At 34.7% G+C, this 25517-nt stretch overlaps 4 protein-coding genes across 6 annotated transcripts in view; 2 read left to right on the top strand and 2 right to left on the bottom strand.

Annotated features, from left to right (window-relative positions):
• Positions 1-3293: 3293 nt before the first annotated feature.
• LOC108548047 (serine/threonine-protein phosphatase alpha-2 isoform) lies at positions 3294-5738 on the bottom strand. The gene is made up of 5 exons (XM_017900813.1): positions 5515-5738; positions 4699-4830; positions 4359-4589; positions 3932-4260; positions 3294-3783 (listed from the first exon to the last, which is right to left on the bottom strand). The coding sequence occupies exons 1-5, from the start codon at positions 5567-5569 to the stop codon at positions 3541-3543; spliced, it is 990 nt and encodes a 329-aa protein (XP_017756302.1). The 5' UTR covers positions 5570-5738; the 3' UTR covers positions 3294-3540.
• A 549-nt stretch (positions 5739-6287) lies between these two features.
• LOC108548048 (ran-specific GTPase-activating protein) lies at positions 6288-7664 on the top strand. Its single transcript, XM_017900814.1, has 4 exons — positions 6288-6374; positions 6653-6810; positions 6881-7167; positions 7245-7664. The coding sequence occupies exons 1-4, from the start codon at positions 6360-6362 to the stop codon at positions 7538-7540; spliced, it is 756 nt and encodes a 251-aa protein (XP_017756303.1). The 5' UTR covers positions 6288-6359; the 3' UTR covers positions 7541-7664.
• Positions 7665-8270: 606 nt separating this feature from the next.
• wbl (endoplasmic reticulum protein 29-like protein wbl) lies at positions 8271-9923 on the bottom strand. Its single transcript, XM_017900854.1, has 4 exons — positions 9784-9923; positions 9432-9711; positions 8580-8978; positions 8271-8507 (listed from the first exon to the last, which is right to left on the bottom strand). The coding sequence occupies exons 2-4, from the start codon at positions 9525-9527 to the stop codon at positions 8271-8273; spliced, it is 732 nt and encodes a 243-aa protein (XP_017756343.1). The 5' UTR covers positions 9528-9711; positions 9784-9923.
• Positions 9924-12778: 2855 nt separating this feature from the next.
• Rbp (RIMS binding protein) overlaps positions 12779-25517 on the top strand; it is a 17108-nt gene continuing 4369 nt past the window's right edge. Inside the window, exons 1-15 of one of the 3 annotated variants that reach the window (XM_017900909.1) lie at positions 12779-12895; positions 16274-16408; positions 17375-17691; positions 17839-18010; positions 18133-18579; positions 18676-18982; positions 19071-19657; positions 19735-19861; positions 20593-20777; positions 21016-21420; positions 21500-22022; positions 22178-22390; positions 22470-22672; positions 22762-22989; positions 23065-23344. In XM_017900909.1, coding sequence (XP_017756398.1) covers positions 16376-16408; positions 17375-17691; positions 17839-18010; positions 18133-18579; positions 18676-18982; positions 19071-19657; positions 19735-19861; positions 20593-20777; positions 21016-21420; positions 21500-22022; positions 22178-22390; positions 22470-22672; positions 22762-22989; positions 23065-23344 — 4027 coding nt within the window. In that variant the 5' untranslated portion in view covers positions 12779-12895; positions 16274-16375. Of the gene's footprint in view, positions 12896-16264; positions 16409-17374; positions 17692-17838; positions 18011-18132; positions 18580-18675; positions 18983-19070; positions 19658-19734; positions 19862-20592; positions 20778-21015; positions 21421-21499; positions 22023-22177; positions 22391-22469; positions 22673-22761; positions 22990-23064; positions 23345-25517 lie in introns of those variants that run through there. The other 2 variants (XM_017900908.1, XM_017900907.1) reach the window with 2 other exon arrangements.

Raw genomic sequence — 25517 nt, 5'->3', positions numbered from 1 at the left:
CCTGCTGGTCGAGGAACTAGTTCGCATAAAACAATCGGATGGCACGTGGAAATGCGGATACCGTTTGCCGACGTTGAAACACAGGGAGGAAAAAAGAAATCGGTAAACGAGACTTGTAGAATGCTTATCTTTCGTGACCGCTCATTAAGCGTTTCGAGGCAATCAGCAAGATTCGAGATCCTGAGCGAATATCAGAGGTTGCTCGACATCGTCGACGGTCTCTCACACCTCTCGTCAACAGGACTTGTCCTCACCTCGAGATCCGGACGCTGACAAGGCTTAAAGCCGCGGCGTGAACGCGGCATCGGATGAATCAGAAAGAACTCCCCCGAGTCGACTACACCTCGTGGCTTATCATCGAGACATCACTCTCCGATGTATGCCCTCTCTCTTTTCACAGGAATCTCCTCCTCTCCTTTCTGCCGGTTTCCTCTCTCTGAGGTAAAACCGATCGAGAAATGTGGAGAGGAGGATCGAGAGGAAGGGAAAGTTTCCACAAGGAAGGAGGGGTTTCTCAAAGATCCTCCTACGCGGACACCCACGCTAGGCTAACTTGCGTTCACGAGATGCTAACTACATCCTCTTCCTCTGAATCTCGTGCCAAAAGGCGGAGTCTTCGTAGACGGGACAAACACTCGGGGGTAGTACGGTACATTCTCAGGGACGAGGCTCGTCTTTGGTGTACCTCGTCGCTAGATCACTAGGGTTAATCGATGAAAATGAAATGCGGATTCCGTACTATCTTGTCACAATGATATAACTTAATTTTCTATAATCATCGTTATCCTTTGGTGCCCCTTTCGCGGAAATCTTTTCGACCTTATAAAGCTATTTCATTTATTCTAGCTTCTTCCTTTTAAGCAAATAGATATTTACGGTTGATTTTACCACGATGATTGAATAAACAAGTAGTTATAAATCGGTCAGATTATATTTTTTAAATATAACTTTTTTTTCGATTATTGCATTATAAATTAATTTTAGAGAAGTAGATAGTGTAACCATTATTTTAAATTTTGCATTAATAACATTTCTAAAGAAAGTTAAAATACTTTTTGGAAGAAATTTAGAAAAATAAGTTTAGAAGAATGACTTTATTCCTTAATAAAAAGACCTTCGTTCCTTTGCTACATAGTGTCATCTTAATTAAAAGAATGCGGTATATACAAATATTGTATTCTGAACTTATATTATGAATTTCTATAATTATTTACATTGCTATAATTATTCAGTAGATACGATTTAGTTTTAATATTAATCTTAAAAATCGATATTCATTAAATGTCTACACGTTTATTGTTAGTAATTCGTACATAATAGTGCAACATATGTACGAAATTTTCTTATTTCAAAATATCGAATATTGTAACACTAGTCACAAATACAAATACATAAATATATGTTTTGTATTGTGAGCACTACGGAATCTAATCACCGTACTTATTATTTTGACACAGATTTGAACTCATGTTAATCTAAATTGATAAAATATTTAATTAAAATATAATTAAACCGTGTGCTTCATGGAGAAAAACAGATTTATATAATTAAATATTATAAATTTATTATTCAATATTAATCACAATACTATCATTAATAGTACCGGTGGTTTTTAAGGTAAATATGTAGGAAACATTTTACAAAAAGGTGAAGATTGAATTAATGAATTTATAAAAAGTCAGGAAATGCCATAGATATATCAAAGACTGATTAAATGACAAATATGGATGATCACAGTAAAGGGTCAATGGACTTTTTTTTGAGACTTTTATTTATAAGATAGAAATCAATGTACAAGTACAAGGGAGGCAGACATGACAGGTGGTGTTTGTTGTTGCGCTAATTTTTACAGAACAGTACCTTATAATGATCTTTTCTTATATACGATTTGTAGTTATGACATCACTGAAAAATAGTTTTATGATCTACATGATACATGAAAAAGAATATGTTAAAAGTATGAACAAGATTGACAACAAAATATAAACGTGTATATATGTGCTTAGTCAAATTATTCACGATAAAAGGGACCGTTAATGTTTACATGATGAAATTCTTACAAATCGGGGTTTCTTTTTACATTTCTTGTTTTTTGAAACGTATGTATACATATGCATAACTTTGCTAGTTCCATTATACACATTTACAGTCTGTTTTTATATTAGTGTCATCATTACCATTCCCTCCCAAAAATTAGTAACCACGATGACGTCATGAAGAATCTAAAGAAACTTCACGGATACGACACTTTGTATATCATAAATTTATTTTGGGATACAAGTATAAGGGATATATGTATATATGTGTGTGTGTGTGTGTGTACGTGTCAGTGTATATATGTGTATATATATATTTATATACACACACACGTGTATGCATATATACATATACACATGGGTATGCATATATAAACACACATACACGACATATAGCATATATATATATATGTATATATGCACACGCATGTGTGTGGTATGGGCGCGCGCGCGTATATATATATATACATACATATATATATATATATATATATATATTTATATATATATGTCTTTTTTTCTTTTTATTCTTGTTTTTAAAAATATTTTTCAAACTCGATTTTCACTGAACAGCTAAAACATTCTGTTTTTGCGATTTATAAAAATTTAATTACAAAAGCACACTCTACAAAAACGGTCTCTTTACGAAAGTCATATCAGTATGTTACTTACAAATTTTGTGCAATTTACAGAAATGTAACAAAGCCAAATTTATGTATCACATTTGAAACATTTGTCGTTAAAAAACCACTATGTACTCGATATAATGTATATATTAATAATCTCGTTAATAAGATAGGTACGCATGCCATTGAAGCGAAGAATGGCATAATAAAATTGCCTCTAACATTATATCAATTGTATCACGCCATGTTTTTGAATTAGTGATATTGCGAATGGTCTCTAGATTGTTTAATCTATGAAAACATAAAGGAAAATGTTAAGCAAAAAATTAAGAATAAACTTGCCATGAAGTGTTCTTGTAGTTTGTAACAATATAACCTTCTAGTAGAATTTAATAATACCTGTAATGAATTTCTAGTCTAATTTCAAGTAACTGAACTTACTGTTAATTTCTTCATAGACACCCATTTAATAACATTTTTTCCATTTATTTCAAACTGTTCTATTAACGAAGAACTTTTCTCCTGTTTCTTTCGCTTAACAAACTATGTCCCTCCGTATTTTTTTCTTTTTTTTTCCTTTTTCTTTTTTTTTTTTTTTTTTTTCTTTTTTTTTTTTTTTTTTTTTTTTTTTTTTACTTAAAATGTGATCATTAATGTATGAGCGAAATTCATGATAAAGTTGAAAATAATATAATAATAGCGTTGATAATAATAGTTGCGATACTAGGAGAAATAATAACAATAACATCTTTTCTTTTACAAGATCTTAATGTCTTAAAAGACTGTGTAGGTTTTAAGGGAGTTATTTTAAAGTTCTAAAGGTTGCATTCAAAAGAGAGAAAAAAAAGAAGAGGGGATGAGTAACAAATCTAAGGATTTCACTTCTTCTTGCTTTTGTTATTTCCACCACCTCGTGGAGGCGTTACTGGTCTATTTGCATTCAGGCCACCGTATGTTAATTTCTTTTTGTCAGCAGGTTTTAGAATTTGGAAACTACACATGAGAGTTTCATCTACAGACATCATAGCTCCAGCATTATCGAATTCACCACAATAGTTTGGTGCCGAGAACAGGGTAACTAATTGTCGTTTTGCAAAAAATTCATAGCCATCTTCTACTACCTAAAATTTTTTTAAGTTTTTGTTTAACTTGTTCTAATTTTTGTAACTTATAAGACAATAAATTGTAAAGTTATTGATTAAATAAGATGAGATAAGAACTGATAATATGATAAGATTAAAAATATCCCATATATCATGACATAGATACCTGATGAGCACGACATATTAGGTCAAAGTCATGCTTATGTAAAAATTTGGCAACAACTTCAGCTCCAAATGTAAATGATACACCACGATCATTTTCTCCCCAGCCCATAGTATCTTTGTCTGGATCAGACCATAACAAATCACACAATAAACCTTGATCAGGTACATCAGTTGGTCGCATAATACGTCTGATCTGTTCCATGTTTTGGAGATCTGGACTAAGACCACCATGGCAACAAAATATTTTTTCATCAACTATTGCTGCGACAGGTAAGCAATTAAAACAATCCGTAAATGTCTTCCATAGTTTAATATTGTAACGTCGTTTACCTAAACAATATCAAAATGTAAATATTAAGATTGGAACATTTTAACATAATAAATATAACATAAAACATAATAAATAACATTTAAATGTAAGTTCTTACATTCATCATAAAATCCATATATCCTATTAATGGATGCACATTCATGATTTCCACGAAGTAAAAAGAAGTTTTCAGGATATTTAATTTTGTAGGCAAGAAGGAGACAAATTGTCTCCAAAGACTGTTTTCCTCTGTCAACATAATCTCCTAGAAAAAGATAGTTACTCTCTGGTGGAAACCCACCATATTCAAATAGCCGGAGTAAATCATAATATTGCCCATGAATATCACCTTAAAAATAAAATACACTTTTTAACATTTAAAGTTTTTTTTATATAGATATATACTATAATGCACATTTAAGAGAGTAACACAAAAATTACAGTAAGATGTATCTTACCACATATTTTAAGTGGTGCTTCAAGTTCTAATAAAATTGGTTGTGATAAAAAGATTTCACGAGATTTCAGGCAAAGTCCTTTTATTTCTCCTTCTGTCAGTTGTACATTTTTTCCTGGCCTGGCTCCCCGCACTAGAATTTTAATGTAATTTAAATACAAGTAAATAGAATGAAATTTATTTTTCGATTGTAATAATTAAATATAAACAAATATCAAAATTTACAAACAGAAATTTTGTAAGACAAATATAAATAGTATGTACTATATTGAAGGGACATGAATTAAATATGTAATGAGTGTATTTGTGTGTATTTTCTTGTACATAATATGAAACCATATTTCGTTTATAATGATAACACAGTTGAATACTTTAAAATGAATTGTCAACTAAATTAATTTTATCTATTAATATGTTTAAAAATTTTTTTAAAGTAAATATGACTGTAAAAGTAATATTACAAATTACAAAATATGTAGTACCAGATGTTCAAGGTAAAGGCAATAGTTTAACTCAAATCCCGGTAATTTCTATCATATTACGCATTGTCAACCCTGCTCCTTGTAAACAAACAATTGTCGATTCTTTCGAATTATTTAAGATCAGTTGTATTTAAAGAAAGTTGCGTAATCGATGAAAGAAAACAGATAGCAAGAGGAAGGTATAAGAATAGCAAGAAAAATAAAAGCCGCGATATTTTAAATAAAATGTATAACCAAGTTGTAAGAAAGTATGGAAGAAGTATAACAAAGGGTGACGCGGGCGATAGTTCATTCCAGTACACCCCCCCTTAAGGAGGGCAAATGAGCAGCTTTACCTTCCAAGAGCCGAGCTATGATGTTGTCAATATTAAGTTTGTCGGATTCAGCCATCGGGCCGGGGTTTTGTGCGCGTCCCGGGCTTCACACGGAGCACCTTCTTCTAAGGATGACCTTTGATTTCCTTCGATTTCACTAATGTAGCACTCAGCACTCAATTGCATTCGCGGTTTCGGACAATGTACCCGCAATGGCCGCCCGGACAACCGCGCACTCCACTCCCTTTTACCCCCTCTCCAAATTCAAGCTCTTCCTGTTCGATAGGATTCGATTGGTCGATTTATCGAATGTACTACAATACATGCTAAAACATAATGCATATGCAACTTTACGTAGAAAAAAACATTAATACGCCTAATACTATTTGAAATTTGAACAATTGTAATTAAATCTATTATATTCCTTGAATATTAATTAGTCATTCGATGCAACAATTAAATACATAAAATAATCACTATTTTAAATGAACATAAACTAAATGAAACTATACTGGGCTGCGTATCTATATAACATAGGGAAATTTCGTCAGAAACATATTGATAGTTAAATTCCCTAAATCATTTAAAGTTATTTTATTTTTTGAAATTTATTTATTTTAATAAATTGGTGAATGATGCATTCGTAAATAATTTTATTTTAATTATTAATTAATTTTTTAATTTTCCGGACTGTAATTCTTCTTTAATAAGGAACATGTATGGCAACATAGTTAGCATCTTAAAACATATATCTATAAATTACCATGGAGGTCTATCATACAATATCACGATTTGCTATCAAATAGGTCGAAGTTGGCGGTATTTGATAAGCGAGTACAAAATTTCTTTTATAAGATTAATAAAAAATGCCAGAAAACGTGGTAAATATAATATTTATTTTTATAATTCTACAATATTATTAATTTATGTATTAATAAGCATTTTTATTATGATTTATTTAAAATATCGTAAATGACGCTATAGGTTATATTGTTGCGTCCATTTAGAAACAAAACACAATATATGAATTACAAATTTTTGTAATTATTTAAAAAATGTTTTATTTTAATTAAATGAAATTAATGCAGTTAATATTTTTGGTTAAATAATTTTTTATATTTTCTTAGTCAGCTGTAAATTATGTTATGTTCATATATAGCTAAATGGAGATCATGTTGAGGTAAAGAATGTTAATTGTGAAACTCAAGACAATGATGAAGACAATAATGAAGCAGATGTACATTTCGAACCAATAATTTCATTGCCATTAATAGAAGTATCCAACAACGAAGAAGATGAAGTTGAAATGATAAAAATGTAATTTATTAAGAGATATTACTATATGTATTATTAATTTTATGAGGTATTTATATTGTTTAATTTGTAGGAGGGCAAAGTTGTATCGTTATGATTCTTCTAATAATCCTGCAGAATGGAAAGAGCGTGGTACAGGGGAGGTGAAATTATTAAGACATAAAACAAAAAATACTGTAAGGGTTGTAATGCGTAGAGATAAAACACTTAAAATCTGTGCTAATCATTTTGTAACTCCATGGATGGAATTGAAACCCAATTGTGGTAGTGATAGAGCATGGGTATGGAGTGTACTTGCTGATTATGCAGATGAACAGCTTAAGCCAGAATTACTTGCCATAAGATTTGCAAATGCAGAAAGTAAATATGTTATTAATAAGTGGATATATATAAATAAAATTTTAAATATCAATTATTAATGGTACATTTTATTACAGATGCAACTGTTTGGAAAGAAGCTTTTGAAAAAGCAAAGAAGATAGTGGGCTCTGAATGTGAAATATATGCTGGAAAAAATAATATGGAAGAAAAACAAATTGAGAGTGATAGTGAACCTTCTAGTGATGTAAGTTATAGTGAAAGTACTGATAATAAAGAACAAGCTAACAAATTGACAGCAGAAATTGAAAATGTGGAAACTTCTGAGAAACAAATGAAGGATGAAGGAAATATGGACAAAATATCTAAAGAACTTGAACAATTACAAGTTCAGGATGTGGAAGAAACAAAATAAAGACATACATCTCCATGAATTAGAGGTGTTAACAATAAGTGCACATTCCAATATAATCATACATGCATGCATATGCTTAAGTATTTGATCATTGAATCTAATGTAGAAAAATATTTTAGCAACATAGTTAATAGACAGGTTAAACAAATTTTCAATTTATAAATAAGACAATATTTATACGATCGTTATATGTTATCTGTGATTTCTTAATGGAGAATATTTTAGCATTTATACTGTAATGAGAAAATTAACACACGTTAAATTCAACGAGAATAAGAAATTAAGAAGTAGAACAACTGTTTAATTTCGTCTATATAGAAATTTATTCAACTGCAATTTTACTCAGTTATAATACTCACTTAAAATACTTCTCTTTTTATAATATATGTTTCTATATGTTCTTATATTTCAATATAAAAATTGAAAAAAAAATATAAAAATTTGGATGCTTAGGGGAGCATTATCTTTATTAAAAAAATTGACTTTTTCTTTTTTGTTATATTTTATTTCTTTTAAACATTTTTCTAATCTTTTCACATTTATATAAATTGCAGTCTGAAATGTTGGAATGTTTAAAGCAAAGATTGATGATTTTTATCTTCATTTTAAATTATAAAAGATGAGTTATAAGATATTTGACCAAAAATGATCAGGAATGTTCAATTTTATAATGATACTATTTTTACAAAAGTACACATAACAAAATTTATAATACTGTATCACAATTCTTTTATAATTCATCTCTGTATAAGAAAGAATGGAGGATATTACGTTTTTCTTCCATTGTGCGTTTCTTTTCATTTGATAGTTTCCCTTTCAATATACCCTCTATTCTCGTTTGTTCTGTTTGAACAAAGATTTCTCCTCTTTCTAATATTCTTTCCATAGTTTTAACATAAACTTTTGCGGCTACGCGTTGTGTTTCGGGCAGAGTTTCCTCAAAGATTTTAGCTTTGTTTAATATTTCCTATGAAATAAAAGATAATTATATGTAAACATTTTTATAATACTATAAATTATGTTATTTATATAATACTACCTTTCTTTCCGTTTCTCCGCTAGTCCTGAATTCCTCTGCAAGTCTGTCTAATTGTTCTACACAACCAGGTAGGCCAAGATATACTCCAGACTTCATTTTAATAAATCGCTTAATATTATCCGCGGAAAAATCAGTTTTTTTGTCCGCAACAAATGGAATAGGTTCTGTTTTTCCTTGAAGGAATAAAATAACGGAGGGAAAAGTTTCGGGCTTTATTTTATAACGAGCGGCGAGATCAGAATTATCTTTATTGCCGTAATCCTTCACTCTCACTTCAGCTACCAATAGATCATGAGAATCTTTTGTGGCTGCAGCTATTTGTGCATATTGTTCGTGTTTTTCTCCATACGGAAATGCCACATCAAACTTAACAACTGCAGCTTTAAATTTCGGTATTACCTAAATTATGAACAATTTACTTATTATTCAAGCATTAAATATTTTTTAGCAATATATTTCAACATATTTACATATATCAGAACTTGCATAATAATATTGGTATGTCTATAAATTAATAACAGATTTGTAAAACCTTTCGTTAATAAAAATAATAATTTTAGTACGTAAAAATATATTTATGTCTTCATGTTTATTTATACATATCCTTTTTGTTATATAAATTTTTATATTCTACACTATGAGTATAGTATATCTACAATAGTTAAGCGCCTTATAACCGTAAAAACAAATTATCTAGCGGATAAGTTAAAGAAAACAATATAATATTAAAAACAAACTATTTTTTTATCTTTAAATGACTATATTACACTTTTTATGTAAAATAAATAAAATTCAAGAAGAAAAATTTGTACTTCTGTCAAAAACTACATATATTTACGAAAATTAAAATACCTTATCAAAAGAATAAGAATCCAGAGAAACACATCCTTTGCAGTCTTCGGCAGCCGCAATTCCAATAATAAGAAGTATTACAATTGATGGAAGCATATTACAATCGATAAGAATCTACGAATAACTTTCTAAATGTTTTCCCTCCCTAACTGAGAACAGATTACTTTGGACTTTTATGAGATGCGCGTTATATACGAATTACTTTTTTGATTAGCATACACTTTAATAAGGTTGCCAGCCAATGTTACGTAAATGTAACTAAGGGAAGAGAAACGTTTTTCTGCCACATAAAAAGAGTATAATGATTATATGGGTAGACAGTGTTTCCCTCTGATTATTGCTCGAAACTAACCTCAAATGTTACAGTACGAATATATGTAGCTTGGTAAAATACAGGTGAAGCAAATGCGATACTTTGGCGCCGTCGAATCAGAAAAGGACACGAAATGGTCAGGACGTTACAGGACGTACGTCATGATGTAGGGTATCCAATCGCGCAAGTACAGTTTGCAATAGTCCGTATTCACAAAACGTTTTAAAGTTTTTCTTGTAAAAAGAAAGGTCATAAAATTTGCTTCTTTTATCGGTATGTATTATTTATTAGCAAATGTTTTAAAAATATTTGACAATTTTAAATGTTACTATACATCATTTTATTCTCAATAGTTAATAAATCTTAACATACATTTTGATATTGAAAAGCATGTTTCATGATATTATTTTGTTTGTTTAGTGTAAATATACGTTTATACGATATTGAAAATAACAATGCTTTGACTACGATTTAAACAATGAAAGTTCAGTTTCTGATGTTGCCTGGAATGGAGCAAGTACATGTTAAAATTATATAAATGTAGGTATCTAGTTTTATCATATAAGCACTCTGTTATTGACAACTTTACAAACTGTATTGATACACGAAAAGAGATAAATACCGAAGCATAAGAAAAGGAAAGAAATGAAGAAAGGTTCGAATAAATTAGACAGAAAAGATAGGAAGAAGTAAAAAAGTCAACTGATGCGAGTGAAAGTTGAGTTAATTGATATAATTATATACGTTTCTAAAAAAGACACGTACCTGTAAACATCATATACAATAATATTAAAAAGTTTCTACGATGGTAGTAGAAAATTTATTCAAGAAAGTTAGTATAACATACACATATTTCCACACAATATAATAAAATATTAAATTTATTGCAGAAAGTTTCAAAAATTTATGCGTTAACATAATTTTCAAACAATAAAAGAGAACAAAAGATGGAGGTATAAATGTCCATCCTTTAATTCGTTCAAGAACTAACTATGACTTCTTAATATTGTTCAAGAATTAAAGAATTGCCCTTTTAAAAATCTATTCGCGAGATACGCGATATGTTTGATGTCGAAGTAGTATATAGTGATGCAATACTGAAGGTATGTACTCTTTTTTTCGTGAAATTTTTCGAACATCACTTCGTATTTGATTAAGAATCATTATAAAATAAAAATTTGTTAATATTAAGAAAGTAAATAATATAATTTAATCCATAATTTAAAAACATTACGCGTACTTTTATTACAAAAATTATACGTTTGTAGAAAAGTTTAAGTTCATCTACATAAATTTCGTATGAGAAACAAGTTCGATCTCATCCAATTGAGGTGTAAATCGCAGCATGCAGTCGATTCGAGGTCAAATTACTCAATGAGAAAGACGTATATTCGCGTAGGAGGGAGGAACACCGACAAAATCGAAATATAGTGATTGAAGGGGTGCATGGTGGATGCCTATAGGAAAAGATAGAAAGAGTTGGTGTTTGGTCGGCTATAAAGGCGTAACCGAACGAAGGACGGAACGTATGGGGTGCAGAAGGTGAAGAGCGGGCAAGGGAGGGTGTTAGTCACTAGAAAACAAGTATCCGCCGTAGGCGTCGTACGTTCATTGATAAGCGTATAACGCCCCGTGCCTTAGACTCGTGACGTCACTCAATCGCACGGACGCCTGCGCTTCTATCAGGGCCGTGCCTATCACGCGGTTCTTGCCCCGACATTTTTTCCACTGGACACTAACTACGTAAATCAATTGCGATATCTTCATATAATATGGTAGCAATTTAATATTTGAATATAAATATTAATAATTTCATGTTATATATATTGCACATTATTCACAATTTTACATACAATTATTATAGATTGCAAATATATATAATAATCTGAAATAATGTCCTATAAAATATATAATATAAATCTAAGAAGCTTAATACGATTACTGTGTTAGTTATGTAAGTACAATGGTTTTCGAGAAGAATAATCTACGGTTCCAGTGTTGTATTGGACTATCGTATTGGATCTCAAAGATGAGAAAGATAGGAAAATGGAAGACAAAAATTTCAGTAATTAATGGCTCAACATTTTCATGAATCTTCCAAATCTTTTGATACCACGATAGTTTGGATTTTTCTCATTTTTTCGTTCATTTTAGATCGTGTTTGTGTCATTGAAAAATAAAACGAAATGGATGGCAAGTACATGGAATGACGAATGAAGAGAGAAAATAGATTCAGAGAGGTGGAGTGTAGATGGATGTAGGCACACTAGGTAAATGGATGGAAAGAGAGAGAAAGAGAGAGAGAAGATGTCGGAGGGGTAAGTCAGAAGGGGAAGGAGTGACAAGGAAACTGTAAAAGATAGAGAAGAAGAACGAGAAAGAAAGAAAGTTGAAGGAGTAAAAGGAGAGGGAAAGATTGGTGGATTGTCTCGCGCGTATTGATTGGTCTTTTGTGAAAGCTATACCCTCATGTAGCTACGAGACGAATCATTCTGTAAAGTCACTAGACTTCCAGGGTGTATCGTGGGTTTTCAACTTAGGCTGTTGAGGTACGCCATGTCTGATTTAGCTCGACTGAAATTACAGTCTTTTAAATTGCACTTAATTCAATAGTCATTAGAAAATACTGCATTAGATTAATATCGTTGAAAGACACTGTTTATTCCGTAAAAGAACAGAAAAGATGATGAGTAGCAACCGTAGGTTAGAATGCTATATTAGGGTAGAAATGACGTAAGCGATCGCTCGTGATCCCTAGCTGCGAAGGGGTTCTATATCGGTATCGATCGTAAAGTGACCCATATCTGGTGGTGACGGGAGTTCCTACCCCTGGCTGCTTTTCCAGCGACAGCACCCCTCGCTACCGCCTCTCTCTCTCTTTCTCTCTTTTTCCCGGTTCTCTATCCCCTCTAAGTAACCGTACTCCCCCCAGAGCCGTGTCTACCCCCACTCGTTGCCCCTTTCTCCGGTGGACGAGCGAATATACCTCCTCCCCCGATTTCTAGCAGCCCTGCCGCCTGCCTTCCACGGCCGAGCAGATCTTGGGGCTTGTACGGGATGATAGCCGAGTGAAAAAGCTCGCGAGTCCCGTGAAGTTCGCTCATCAGCAGCAGCAGCCCTGGCCTGCCACAATCCCTTCGACTCGGTTATCGTAAGTGTCGTGCATCCCGTGACAGAAACGCAAGCAAAATCGTGAACAAGCCAATAGGAGAGATTGTGTAAGATTGAATGATAGAGAGAAAAAAAGGAAAAAAAGGTTCGTTAGCTTTGATTGAAAAATAAGGGAAAGAAAAAGGAGAGCGAGAGAGGGATAGATGAGAGAGAGAGAGAGAGAGAGAGAGGAGAGAAAGAGTGCACGAGAGAGGGAGAGAAAGAGAGAGAGAGAGAGAGAGAGAGAGAGAGAGAGAGAGAGAAATTGGAAGGGTATGTGCTTATGTATTTTTGCTTAAAAAACGGAGAAAAATTTATTATGGCGATATATAAGTCTCGAGTGCAACTATTAAAGTGTCGAAGCTGAAGCTTTCCTAGAGGTCTTATAAACGTGAGTGAAAAACATTTTGCGCTCGAATTTGTTATGAATTACTGAGAACGAAATGTAAAACATTTCTTTACGGTACCATTGCAACATTCAGGAGAATGAATATATTTTTCTATTGTAACTAAATGAATAACAAAATGGAGAAGAATCAAAAACATGACCTAGTGAAGGGAATAACGTAAGAACAGTGTCAGTGAGGAAATGGAGACGACAGTAATGGCACAGTTGTCATCCATACGATGAGTATCGCAAAGGAACGTATCGAAGGGTTCTTCTAGTTGTGTCATCATCGCTGCTACTCGTGGTGATAGCAATAGGCAGTTCATAGTGATAGTGGATGAATTACGTATCGTCGTGCAGTGGTGTCCCGTGCGCACCGGGTGTATATGTATACTACGTACCATTGGTAGTGAGATCAATAAGCAGTGCCGTGCCACTCGACCCGTGCTCATAGACGGAAACTCATTCTGAATCTCTCCTTCCTTGTTCCCTCTATTTAACTACCACCCCCGACCATTCCTTTTCCAGCAACCGAATGTCGAGAGGTCACTTTCATTTGTTTCCTTTCTGAATTTTTTATCACGTCTCAAGCAGCTTAAAAACAAGCGTCTTTGCTTTGAAAGTCGTTGGTCCGTTTTTTCGACATATTTCTATGCGTGTACCGGTGTCCATTAGCTTCATTCTATCCTCTTTCTTTCAGTCTTGTCCCTTTCCATCCTCCAGTTTCTTGCATATTTCGCTTCTTCTATGTGTCGTACTCGGATTAATCGTTAGCCTTTATTTTCATCCCCTAACGCGTAGCATTTAAAAAATTTCCCTTTTCTTATTGGATAAATATAATTTTGGTATTTCCTTTTTTATCGTTAACTCGTGCACTTTACCCTTTTCGTTTCTATTAGACTTGCGTATCACGAGCAATCTGGGACATATTTCTTTACGGATAAAGAATCTTCTTAAGATGATGTTCGATCACAGTAATTGGTAGATATTTGTAATATCAAGTGTGCTTCTCGTATCCTTAACAGATTGCATCATTTAATTGGAGCGCTGTGATACACGAACAAATTTTTCTTGAAGGCAAATAATTTTATCGAGTAGTATTAGATAATTGCAGAAATGGTAAAATAAGAGGACAGTGAATTCGGTGTATATCGTAACCAGATATCGAACGCGATATTTTACGTCTTACTATTATACTTGGGCTGGAAATTCTTTACTGGATTAAAATGTCCTGTCTGATAACGATTGGATCGCTCGAGCGTGGTGGTAAAATCGGCGAAATTGAGCTGCTAGTGTCGTGTTCGGATTAAATAAATGCCTCAGCGAAAATTAGTTTTCGGTTTCGAGAACAAGATGCATTCTCTTTATGAAATAATATAGATATTTTTCCATTCGCGAATTTAAGCCACGTTTAGATACTTCTTTCTTCCTGGTACATGTTTTTTTATCGCATAATCAAACAAGGCATACGGTTACTTTTATTCAAGTTGATCCAGAAGATAATTCATACCGTATGGAGTTAGATTGAAATTGAACATATTGCAAAGTGTAAATGATACGAAAATAGATTAATATACTAATCGGGGATATTGATGAACATAATGTTAGTTACTTCTTTCGTTAAATCTGCCGATAAATGGTTTCCTTTCGTTTTTAACTTGCGTAACGTTTCATTACGTTTTATGTTTTAAGGCAAAACTATCATACGATCGATCATATATTTTTTTATTTCTACCGAACTTGACATTTATTCATCGCAACATTCGGGGTATTCTTTGTAATTAACGATAATACTTCGTCATCCCGTCAGCAAAATTTAAGCTCCGACCAACATATTTCTCAACAATGATGTAAGAAAGAAACCTATTGGATTACTTAAACGTGGTAGTTTGGAATGCAACAAATTGTTGATCGTTCGATATTTCAATAATTTGAAACGCGAAAACAAATACATCATACTTTAAAACTGAAATAAAAGAAAAGAATGCAAGCGTGAATAAATTTTTTGATAATCGTATTTAGAGAATAGAGTTTCCGTTACAACTGGGAATATAGTAATTGCACATGCACGTGCGAAGTCAATTTTTCTCCGCTTAAGTGCATTCGTGTTGAAAATAATTCATGGACAGTTAATGAGCTTTGATTCACGCGATTCCTATCTCGAAGAAACGATCTTCTTCCTTTTTAAAGAATTTCACTTTCATAGAAAAGACATACCAATCAACTCGTCTATAGATTTACTACAAATACTGACGTTACTGCAATTGAATACAAAGTAAATGGAATAAAGAGCAACTTTTGATCGTATCCGGTATATTTCGATCGAAACATCCCGAAGAACCTGTTGCCAGTAATCCCGTTGATTGAATTTCTCCCATTTAGAGGACAGTGTTATTGGTAATTTGTAATTGAGCTCGCGCAACTGCAGTTTACACATGTCGATCGTTTTTAAAACTGTACGTGTGACGCGACAATTGGGTTTCACGCGCACCTTCCACGTGTCATTACCACAGAATTCGTTGCGACGTTATCGTGTTTTGTGTAGAGCGCGATGTATGTGGCATGCTGATTCTGGTTTCCGTTTAATCTTCTGTATATCAGTCCGTAATATGTCGTCGATTGATCGATTGTTTAACGAGAGAGGGAAATTATTGTAAAATAGTACGATACATAGTGACTATTTTTGCTATGCTATACAGAGGATTAAATGCGAAAAGTATCTTTTTTCACGGTTATACGTGTGAGGGTAGTATTCGACTATTTTCAGTTGATTTACGCCTGGGGGCGGGGGGCATCGTGGGGCACAATGAAAAAAGAATTCCTTTTCGCATCCAGAGAATTGTACACCTAATCGTGGGATCGTCGTGTGCAGCCTGGCAGGCCCCGCAAAAGCCGCCAATTAATTAAGATAGCTCCTAGATACACGGTAGATCGATAGGGACTGGCCGTGATAAAGACGGGCGAGGGTTTCAGACTTCAGGGATGTTGCAGTGCTGTGGTGTTGGAGGTGGCGCTTCCACGGCACCTCAGGCTCCGCAGCTGCAGGATACCGGATCTGCTGTCGGGATTACCACCTCCACGAAAACCACCATCATGCAGGACGCAGTTCTTGAATCCATCCTCGAGGTGAGTTTCATGAACTTTAAAATTTCCCAATTTTTATTATATTTTTCTTTACCTTTTCATCCTTGAAATAGTATATTGCTTGTATTTTCTTCTATTTCAGGCTTCTTTTGTTTATAACGATTGCTCACAGCGATAGCATAATTTGATCGTATTAAATTAATTTGAAATTTGAAATTTGAAATTTGAAGGATAATTCGTGCATTGTAAAAATGTTAGTTTTATCGTGAAAATAAAATGGAAACAGTTAGATATTACGTATAAAAATAATGTGCACGTAATAATCATGTGTTATAACACGTATCACGTGATTACGATCGTTTTCGAGGGTGTACAGAAGCGTATCAACGAGGTGTTCGTCAGCCGATAAATATTGATGTCCTAAGCGAATTTTGAACAGGGCGCGAAAGATTCGTTTTAATTAAAAGGATAACCTGTAGTAGCGTTTTAGCAATCTTGCGACTCTCCATTTTCGGTACCATTGTTTTTTAACGTTAAGCAGTCTTTGGTAGAACGAGCAAACAAGTTTGTGTCGAGTAAGTTCGATTGTACCTGCCTCCGAGGCATTCAGAATACAAAGCCTTCTTTCATTATTAATGTCGCACGGATGATTCTTGTCATGGATCATACTCCCAACCAGGCATCCCTCCAGGTTATTAAAGATGGTTAGCTATCTTCAGCTATAAATATTAAACATAACTTGACGGTGGTGTTTTTCAGATATGGTACATACCTTTTACAATTATTGACGAATATCTATGATTAATAACGAGTTATTCTTATCAAGTATTTTATGTTGTTTCGTTGCTTAAATTTCTCTTGACGATTCAATAAAAAATTTGTTTTTAAGAATAAGATTGAGATTTCGTACTAAAATTTTTCAATAAGATTTATTAAGTAAATTTTAATTTTATATAATGTTTCGGAAGGAAAGTTATTGTTATCGGTGATATTTTATGGTGTTTCCAGCAAATGCGTGAAACTGAAGCTCGAAAAGCGGAACTGGAACGCCAACATGCAGAAGCACAGAATCAGCTACGCGAAAAGATAGCAGGACGATATCAAGGCCCGGAATCGGTGGAAGCACTACAGTCAAAGATAAGGGAACTTGAAAAAAAGACAGAGTTACAAATGGTCAGACATGAAGAATTGTCTTTGGAACTAACAAGTCTGAGACGTGCACGAGGCAGAGTGCCAATGGTGGGCCATTCGACGATTTTAACTACTTGGCCACCAACTGGTTCTGAAATCGACAGAATAATAGCAAAGATAGAACAAGACAATAGGTGTGTTTTTTAATATCGTATCCTATTAATATTCTAATTTTAAAACATGCTTGTATACTTCACTTCCGTACAATTGATATTTTACCATCAATTTTTCGTAATATCACTCGATTATTGATTAATTCTGTTTAATTCTTATCGACATAGCGCTAGTAGAATGGTACATGATTTGGATCATACTCGAGGATCCATTACCACGCAACAACCCTCAGCTACACAGAGTATTCTGCGATCCAGTTCGGAAAACCTTCCCAATCTCAGTCAACATCCACCTCATCCACATGCTCTGAGTCTAGGAATGCCAACACAGATAAGTCACGTATGTAAATAATTGTTTTTGATTCGATATTACTATGAAACTATCTCTTTTTCTCTGTTTCTTGAGCCTTATATCTTTGTTTCTCGTAAAATGAAAATGCTTTGAGCAAGAATTTGAAACAGTATACAGGTTCACCTATGCCCTTAACGCCAATGATGCCTGGCTGTCCGCCATTGACTCCGAATGGACCGCCATATCACTACAGTGAACCAATTCCACCAGCGCCGTCGCTCTCCACCAGTCAATCACAACCTGCTTTCCAACAAAAGTTACAACAGTATCAGCAACCACAACCAACCCATACCGAGTTACAGAGCTCTCACTCTCAAAGTGTTCTGCAGACACAGCAGAAGCAACAACAAACGCACACCCATTATACGAGTAATCAGTATCAGGAAAGTTATCCACATACGCAAACCTATCAGCAGCCGCTTCAGCAGCAACAACAGCAACAGCCGCAACATCCGGCTTCTACAACGTACCTGACGTCATCGAGCCAAAACATAATACCTCATTATTCGCAGCCCACACAGACTGGTCAAAGTTTCCAGTTGAATGGAAATCAGCAGGTGTGAAAAAATTCATTCGATTTTAGATCATACGAAATTATGTCGTAATTATAATTGAATTTTGATTTATGAATTAACATTGATTTATATCTGTAGGCAACGACATATCCAAGTTTGTCCATTACTTCACATCCAAATGGAACTTATAGTACAGGAGCGAGTAGCTTTAGTACTCAACTATCGCATCACAACTTTTCCGTTCCACAGACAAGCATCCCACAAACCACATTGTCCTCATTGCCACCCTATTCAACAACTTCCTTTCATTCTACTCTGGGCGCACTTACCAGTGTACCTCAAACCGCTCTACCCTTCTCGAGCGTACAGAGCAGTTTCGCCACTAGCGGATCGACCTATTCAACCGTCGGGACCAATGCTTTTGGCACGTCAGGTGTGAGCTCAGGTATAAAAACTTGTTTCCTTAGAAATTCTTTGTTTGTCGTTTAACCTTGCGACAACGAATATATTCTATTTCTTTTATTTTTTTATAGGAACCACATCAACAGGCTTATTACAAGCGATAAGCGACCCTCTTCAAGCAATGCAACAACTTTCTGCGCAATCTCAAGCCAATCAGCTGCAACAACAAGCTATTATCCAGCAGATTCAACAAAGTTTACGCGCCAGTTCACCCACAGCACCTGCTACGACGGGTCATCATTTCCTTGGTTCAAGACAGATGCCAAAGATACCCAGTAGTATACTATCTAATCCCCTAGATCGACTGACCAATGACAATATCGTAACCGAGGGTCAAGTAGATATGTTGGATGTACCTGGCAAAGGGAGATGTTACATCTATATTGCTCGTTTTACTTACGAGCCATTTCAGCATTCGCCAAACGAAAATCCAGAAGCAGAGTTGCCTGTTCAGGGTGGAGATTATCTTCTTGTTTGGGGACAACCAGACGAAGATGGTTTTCTTGATGCAGAAACTCTTGACGGCAGGCGTGGCCTCGTTCCAGCTAATTTCGTTCAAAAATTAGTCGGCGATGACTTATTAGAATTTCATCAAGCTGTCCTTGGTCTCAGGGACGTCGACGATTCTGCTTCGACCAACATACCCCAAGTGAGCAATGTAAGATTAGACTATAAATTTAATTTATATTTCTCTTATAAGTCATTGCTAATTAGGATTCTGGTTTCTATCTCTAGTGTCACCTACAGGATATTGATCTCGAGTTAGCGGCTCTGGAAGAAGGAAATCGAAATCGACAAGCTGAACTATCTGCGTACGCAGAACTTGATAATATAGCAGAAGAGGATGAACAAGAACCACCAGGTTAGTACGTTTTCGTATTACTTATTTAATTTTTTGTTATGAAGCATGCAGTAGATATACATGTGCTAGTATAAATAATGTTAAAATTACGAATATGTAATTCTCTATAATGAACATGAGTGTAGATAGTTGTAGTGTAATTGAATTTAGATGATAGAATGTTAAACTAGTATTAATTTAATGAATTCAAAGTGTTAAGTGTTTTAAATGTTCTATGCTTGGTCGATATCTTAGCAAAACGTTAATTATTTCTAATAATTGTTAGTTTGTAACTTAAACATTAATATATTGATCAATGTCAAACTTAGGATACCATTATATTATTGAGTTTTCTTGTTCCAACATGTCTTCATACAGCTCTTCTCAAAATCTAGAATGTTCCTTTTCGATAACACCTCGTACCATTCAATAAGGTATACGTACATAAAACAATATTTGTTAATTCTGCTTGTTTTTTTGTTTTCGTTTGATTTGCCATTTAGTCGTTTGATTAATCCTCGAAAGTAGAACAAATGCATGTTACTAAAATTTGGTAGCAGTTAAAGAATGGTCTCTTGTGTTTGAGAGCAGAGGTAAATAATTGATGAACAATATAAACGGAATCTTGCACTGTGTTAAATATTGGATGGTCTTAGGCTGGCTTAGAGAATTAGATAGTGAAAGATTTTTAGCTATAGCTAGGCTTGTCTTGTCTTTTTTTCCTGAAGAAGTCTACCTGTTTTCGGACCTAGTTCCGGCGCCGCAGCACCTCACTCTCGAGCGGCAGTTGAACAAGAGCGTCTTAATCGGTTGGACAGCACCGGAGAATACTCACCAGTTGGAATCGTATCACGTCTACGTGGATGGGGTATTGAAGGTTACCGTGAAAGCAACCGAGAGAACCAGAGCATTGGTTGAAGGAGTTGATTCAACTAGGGTTCGTACAAAAAATAAATTTTTATTTCATAAAATAGTATATCTTGCAACGTGTCGAAATTAGCAAACTTTACAGAAGGAAAGAGTCATTATCTTTCATAAAATAGACTACAGAATGTTTCGTGCCACTTAATACGATCTTTTTTCGTAAAAACTCGTAAGACCTGTTGTATAGCAATGTACACAAATGAATGTAAAAGCTTATCAGGTTATTTGACTTCTTTTTATTGACAATGTAGCCACACAGAATAAGTGTACGTTCAGTGACGCACTCGAGGAGAACGTCTCGCGATGCCGCTTGCACGATGGTAATTGGTAAGGACGTTGCCTTGGGCCCAACTGCTGTCAAGGCATCAAATGTTACGGCTACCAGTGCTGTCATATCTTGGATGCCGAGCAATAGCAATCACCAACATGTGGTTTGCGTGAATAACGTCGAAGTTAGAACGGTCAAGCCTGGTGTTTACAGACACACAATTATCGGTTTAGCACCCTCGACAATTTATAGGGTGACTGTTAAAGCGAAGAATCTGAGAGCAACACACTTCGAGGACCAAAACACTCAAGCGGCAAACAATTTAGCTTGTCACGTCCATTTCAAAACGTTACCTAAAGGATTACCTGACCCTCCGGTCGATATCCAGGTTAACAGTTGTTCTAATGTCTTTTGTTACATTATGTTTGTTCGACATACAACAAATAATCATATGATATTTACGACAGGTGGAGGCTGGACCGCAGGACGGCACTTTGCTAGTGACCTGGCAGCCTGTTGCCCTAAACGGTTCGGCCGTCACCGGTTACGCGGTGTACGCCGATGGGAAGAAGGTCACCGACGTAGACAGCCCCACTGGTGACCACGCTCTAGTGGATATACATAAACTTATGGGTTTGAATCCGAAACACATCACGGTCAGGACAAAAAGCAGGGAAAGTCAATCCGGCGATAGCTGTGCTACCGCCATTCCTTGTAGCGTTCTTCGTGGTGGAACTGCAACTCATTTGCAACATGGATCTACGCATATGCAAGATCAAGGACAACCGCAACCTTCTAATACCGGGCAAACGGATGATCCGAATAGACATCGCATAGGCGGTGTAGATCAAAGATATCCATCGACTCCTGTACCTTCTCACATAAGAAGATACGGAAATAGAGTCGATGCACACGGCCAAGTTATCATTGAGACTGATGAAAATTTATCCGATAAAGAAATTTATCCTGGACAAAGCATGTCCCAAATGGGTAAGGGCTCTTCTTATAAATCGGACTGATTCTTTTACTCTTTAATCGTTTATTTTCAAAATATTTGAGGTATTACGTTAAAACACCGTTCTCCATTATTTAAAACTGTCAGTTGAAACGTCTGAGATTCTGTACGTATTGCTACTGTCGCTCAGGAGTTCCAGAGATTACCAAGGATTCGGCAAGCGAAGCGAATTACAGCGAAGAAGATGATCCCTCGCGTAGAAGTAGAGGGATGCCACTGCATCATGGTGGTCAGCATCGATATGGACCACAAATGGGACAGCAAGGACTTCCTGGAACCCATCGACCCGGAAGAATGGGTGTTCCTGCTGGTAGACCTCAAGATCCTTACTATGACCAACCAGGTTCGTATACATATTTAAGCATAACGGTTTATTGCCATGTGTTCATGTTACCTTCTCTTTGCACTTTCTATTCGCATAGGAAATCAAAGAGGTAGACCATCTGCATACCGTGGTGCACGAGGAACGCAAGCTCAAGGTGGTGCCGGCCATCCATCGAGCAGTCAAATGAATAAAAGAACACGTTGGTTCGTGGCTCTGTTCGATTATGATCCCAAAAGAATGTCACCTTATTCAGATGCCTGTGAAGACGAACTATCTTTCTCTCAAAACGACACCATCAAGGTCTTTATTAATGATTTTTGTATTTTTCATCTGATTTTCTAGTTCATCGCGTATTTCATAAAATTTTGGCTTATAAATTAAACTGGCAGGTGTACGGCGAGAAAGGCCCGGATGGATTTTATTGGGGAGAATGTCATGGTAGGCGTGGATACGTTCCTTCGAATATGGTTGAAGAAATTAAAGATCCGAATCAACCTGTACAAGGACAACCAGGAAGGAGAAGCAGATGGGGAGATATTTACGCTAATATGCCAGTGAAGAAGATGATAGCACTCTTCGACTACGATCCTAACGAACTGTCCCCCAATGTTGATTCTGTGAGTTGTTTAACAAATGAAATTTGCGTGTCATAGAGAAACTTATATATTTATTAACGCACGTTGGTCCCGTAGCAAGTGGAACTGGCATTCCGAAGTGGGAATGAGATCTATGTCTACGGTGATCTAGACGGCGATGGATTCTACATGGGCGAATTAAATGGACTATGTGGCTTAGTTCCAAGCAATTTCCTCACAGAAGCAACTGATCAGCCGCCACAAGGACAACTTCCTCCAGGAAGTAGAAGGCCTCCTGGTCAAAGTCAAGGACCAGGAGTGAGAGGACCGCCTCCTCCACCTCGAGAACCTCCTCCACCTCGAGAACCACCTCCTAGTGGTCATCGACGAGGCAAAGGTAAATATCGAAAGTTGATTATCATACAATCTTTTATTTAATACGATGCCGCGGATTATGGTACGAATAGCTCCTCAAGCCAAGTACACACAATCTAGCTAAAACTTTTATCAATAACTTTCCAACTTTGTGAAGCGTAAAGAAGCTAAATTTCAAATGACAGAATAAGTGAGCAGCAGAAAACCAAATGCAGTGATAAGCAGGATCGAGATCAAGTATGATTTCTACGAAGACAAAAAACACTGGCTCGAGGAGTTGAAATAAATTCACACTGGCGCCATATATTCGACTGACATGAATTAATCTGCTTGAAACTCTGAACGATGATGAGTACAATATAATTGCTTCTATAATGGAAGGAAAGAAGAAAGAAAGAAACCGCTGGAAAACAACTGGACGTCAGTGTGAATAAAAAATAAAAATAAAATAAAAATACAAACAGCAAGCAACACAAGACACGAAACTAGATGTGCCAGACGACAGGCAGAAGGGTCACACAAGTTTATGATCGAGCAAAGCCCTAGCAAAGTCCGTTCACCATTAATTGAAGCAGAGCTTACATTTTTAGGGGCGTACCTATCTTGCAAAATTACTGAAAGATTGCAATACAGGGTAAAGCAACGTCTCAACTATTTCGATAAGGCATTCGAGTAAGTCATCCGGAGCATATATCTTTAGGGAATTATTTTAAAATAGCATTCTAATAGCAAGTTTCTAGGAATTCGTTCGAAATTATTACAGTATTAAAATCCAGTAACGAGATTAATGTGCCCACGCAATGTGTGAAAGCTATTTTGTATTTGCAAATTTTTTTAGGAACACGTGTAATTGCCATATGCAAAACGATTTTCTATATCTCTACCTATCTATCTATCTATCTATCTATCTATCTATCTATCTATCTATCTATCTATCTATCTATCTATCTATCTATCTATCTATCTATCTATCTATCTATCTATCTATCTATCTATCTATCTATCTATCTATCTATCTATCTATCTATCTATCTATCTATCTATCTATCTATCTATCTATCTATCTATCTATCTATCTATCTATCTATCTATCTATCTATCTATCTATCTATCTATCTATCTATCTATCTATCTATCTATCTATCTATCTATCTATCTATCTATCTATCTATCTATCTATCTATCTATCTATCTATCTATCTATCTATCTATCTATCTATCTATCTATCTATCTATCTATCTATCTATCTATCTATCTATCTATCTATCTATCTATCTATCTATCTATCTATCTATCTATCTATCTATCTATCTATCTATCTATCTATCTATCTATCTATCTATCTATCTATCTATCTATCTATCTATCTATCTATCTATCTATCTATCTATCTATCTATCTATCTATCTATCTATCTATCTATCTATCTATCTATCTATCTATCTATCTATCTATCTATCTATCTATCTATCTATCTATCTATCTATCTATCTATCTATCTATCTATCTATCTATCTATCTATCTATCTATCTATCTATCTATCTATCTATCTATCTATCTATCTATCTATCTATCTATCTATCTATCTATCTATCTATCTATCTATCTATCTATCTATCTATCTATCTATCTATCTATCTATCTATCTATCTATCTATCTATCTATCTATCTATCTATCTATCTATCTATCTATCTATCTATCTATCTATCTATCTATCTATCTATCTATCTATCTATCTATCTATCTATCTATCTATCTATCTATCTATCTATCTATCTATCTATCTATCTATCTATCTATCTATCTATCTATCTATCTATCTATCTATCTATCTATCTATCTTATATATATATATATATATATATGTATATATATAAATCTGTGCGTGAATGTATGTATATATGTATGTACGTATGAATATATGTATATATGAATGTATGGATGTACGTACGTACGTATGTATGTATGTATGTACGAATGTATGTACGAATGTATGTGTTTGTTTGTATGTATGTACGTATGTATTAATGTATGTATGTTTGTTTATATGTATGTACATATGTATATACACGTGTATATGGGCGCGTGTGCGTATGTTCGTATGTGTGTGTATATGTATATGTATGTATATACATGTGTGTATGTGTGTATATATATATGTGCACACACACACACACACACACACACACAC

This window comes from Eufriesea mexicana, unplaced genomic scaffold (assembly GCF_001483705.2).
Source record: "Eufriesea mexicana isolate 0111107269 unplaced genomic scaffold, ASM148370v2 scaffold1358, whole genome shotgun sequence".
In the NCBI taxonomy this organism is placed as follows: domain Eukaryota; kingdom Metazoa; phylum Arthropoda; class Insecta; order Hymenoptera; family Apidae; genus Eufriesea; species Eufriesea mexicana.
Note: the sequence above shows the minus strand (reverse complement) of the source record. Positions and strands in the feature narration are given on the sequence as shown.

Excerpts from the sequence above, each read along its gene's own strand:
- LOC108548047 (XM_017900813.1), bottom strand. The coding sequence starts at position 5,569 with ATGGCTGAATCCGACAAACTTAATATTGACAACATCATAGCTCGGCTC. Across the intron at positions 4,831-5,514 it reads CATAGCTCGGCTCTTGGAAG|TGCGGGGAGCCAGGCCAGGA; the intron begins GTAAAGCTGCTC and ends TTAAAATTCTAG. Across the intron at positions 4,261-4,358 it reads ATATGGATTTTATGATGAAT|GTAAACGACGTTACAATATT; the intron begins GTAAGAACTTAC and ends GATATTGTTTAG.
- LOC108548048 (XM_017900814.1), top strand. Across the intron at positions 6,811-6,880 it reads GAAGTTGAAATGATAAAAAT|GAGGGCAAAGTTGTATCGTT; the intron begins GTAATTTATTAA and ends TTTAATTTGTAG. Across the intron at positions 7,168-7,244 it reads AAGATTTGCAAATGCAGAAA|ATGCAACTGTTTGGAAAGAA; the intron begins GTAAATATGTTA and ends ATTTTATTACAG.
- wbl (XM_017900854.1), bottom strand. The coding sequence starts at position 9,527 with ATGCTTCCATCAATTGTAATACTTCTTATTATTGGAATTGCGGCTGCC. Across the intron at positions 8,979-9,431 it reads ATTCTTATTCTTTTGATAAG|GTAATACCGAAATTTAAAGC; the intron begins GTATTTTAATTT and ends TTCATAATTTAG. Across the intron at positions 8,508-8,579 it reads GCGGAGAAACGGAAAGAAAG|GAAATATTAAACAAAGCTAA; the intron begins GTAGTATTATAT and ends TTTATTTCATAG.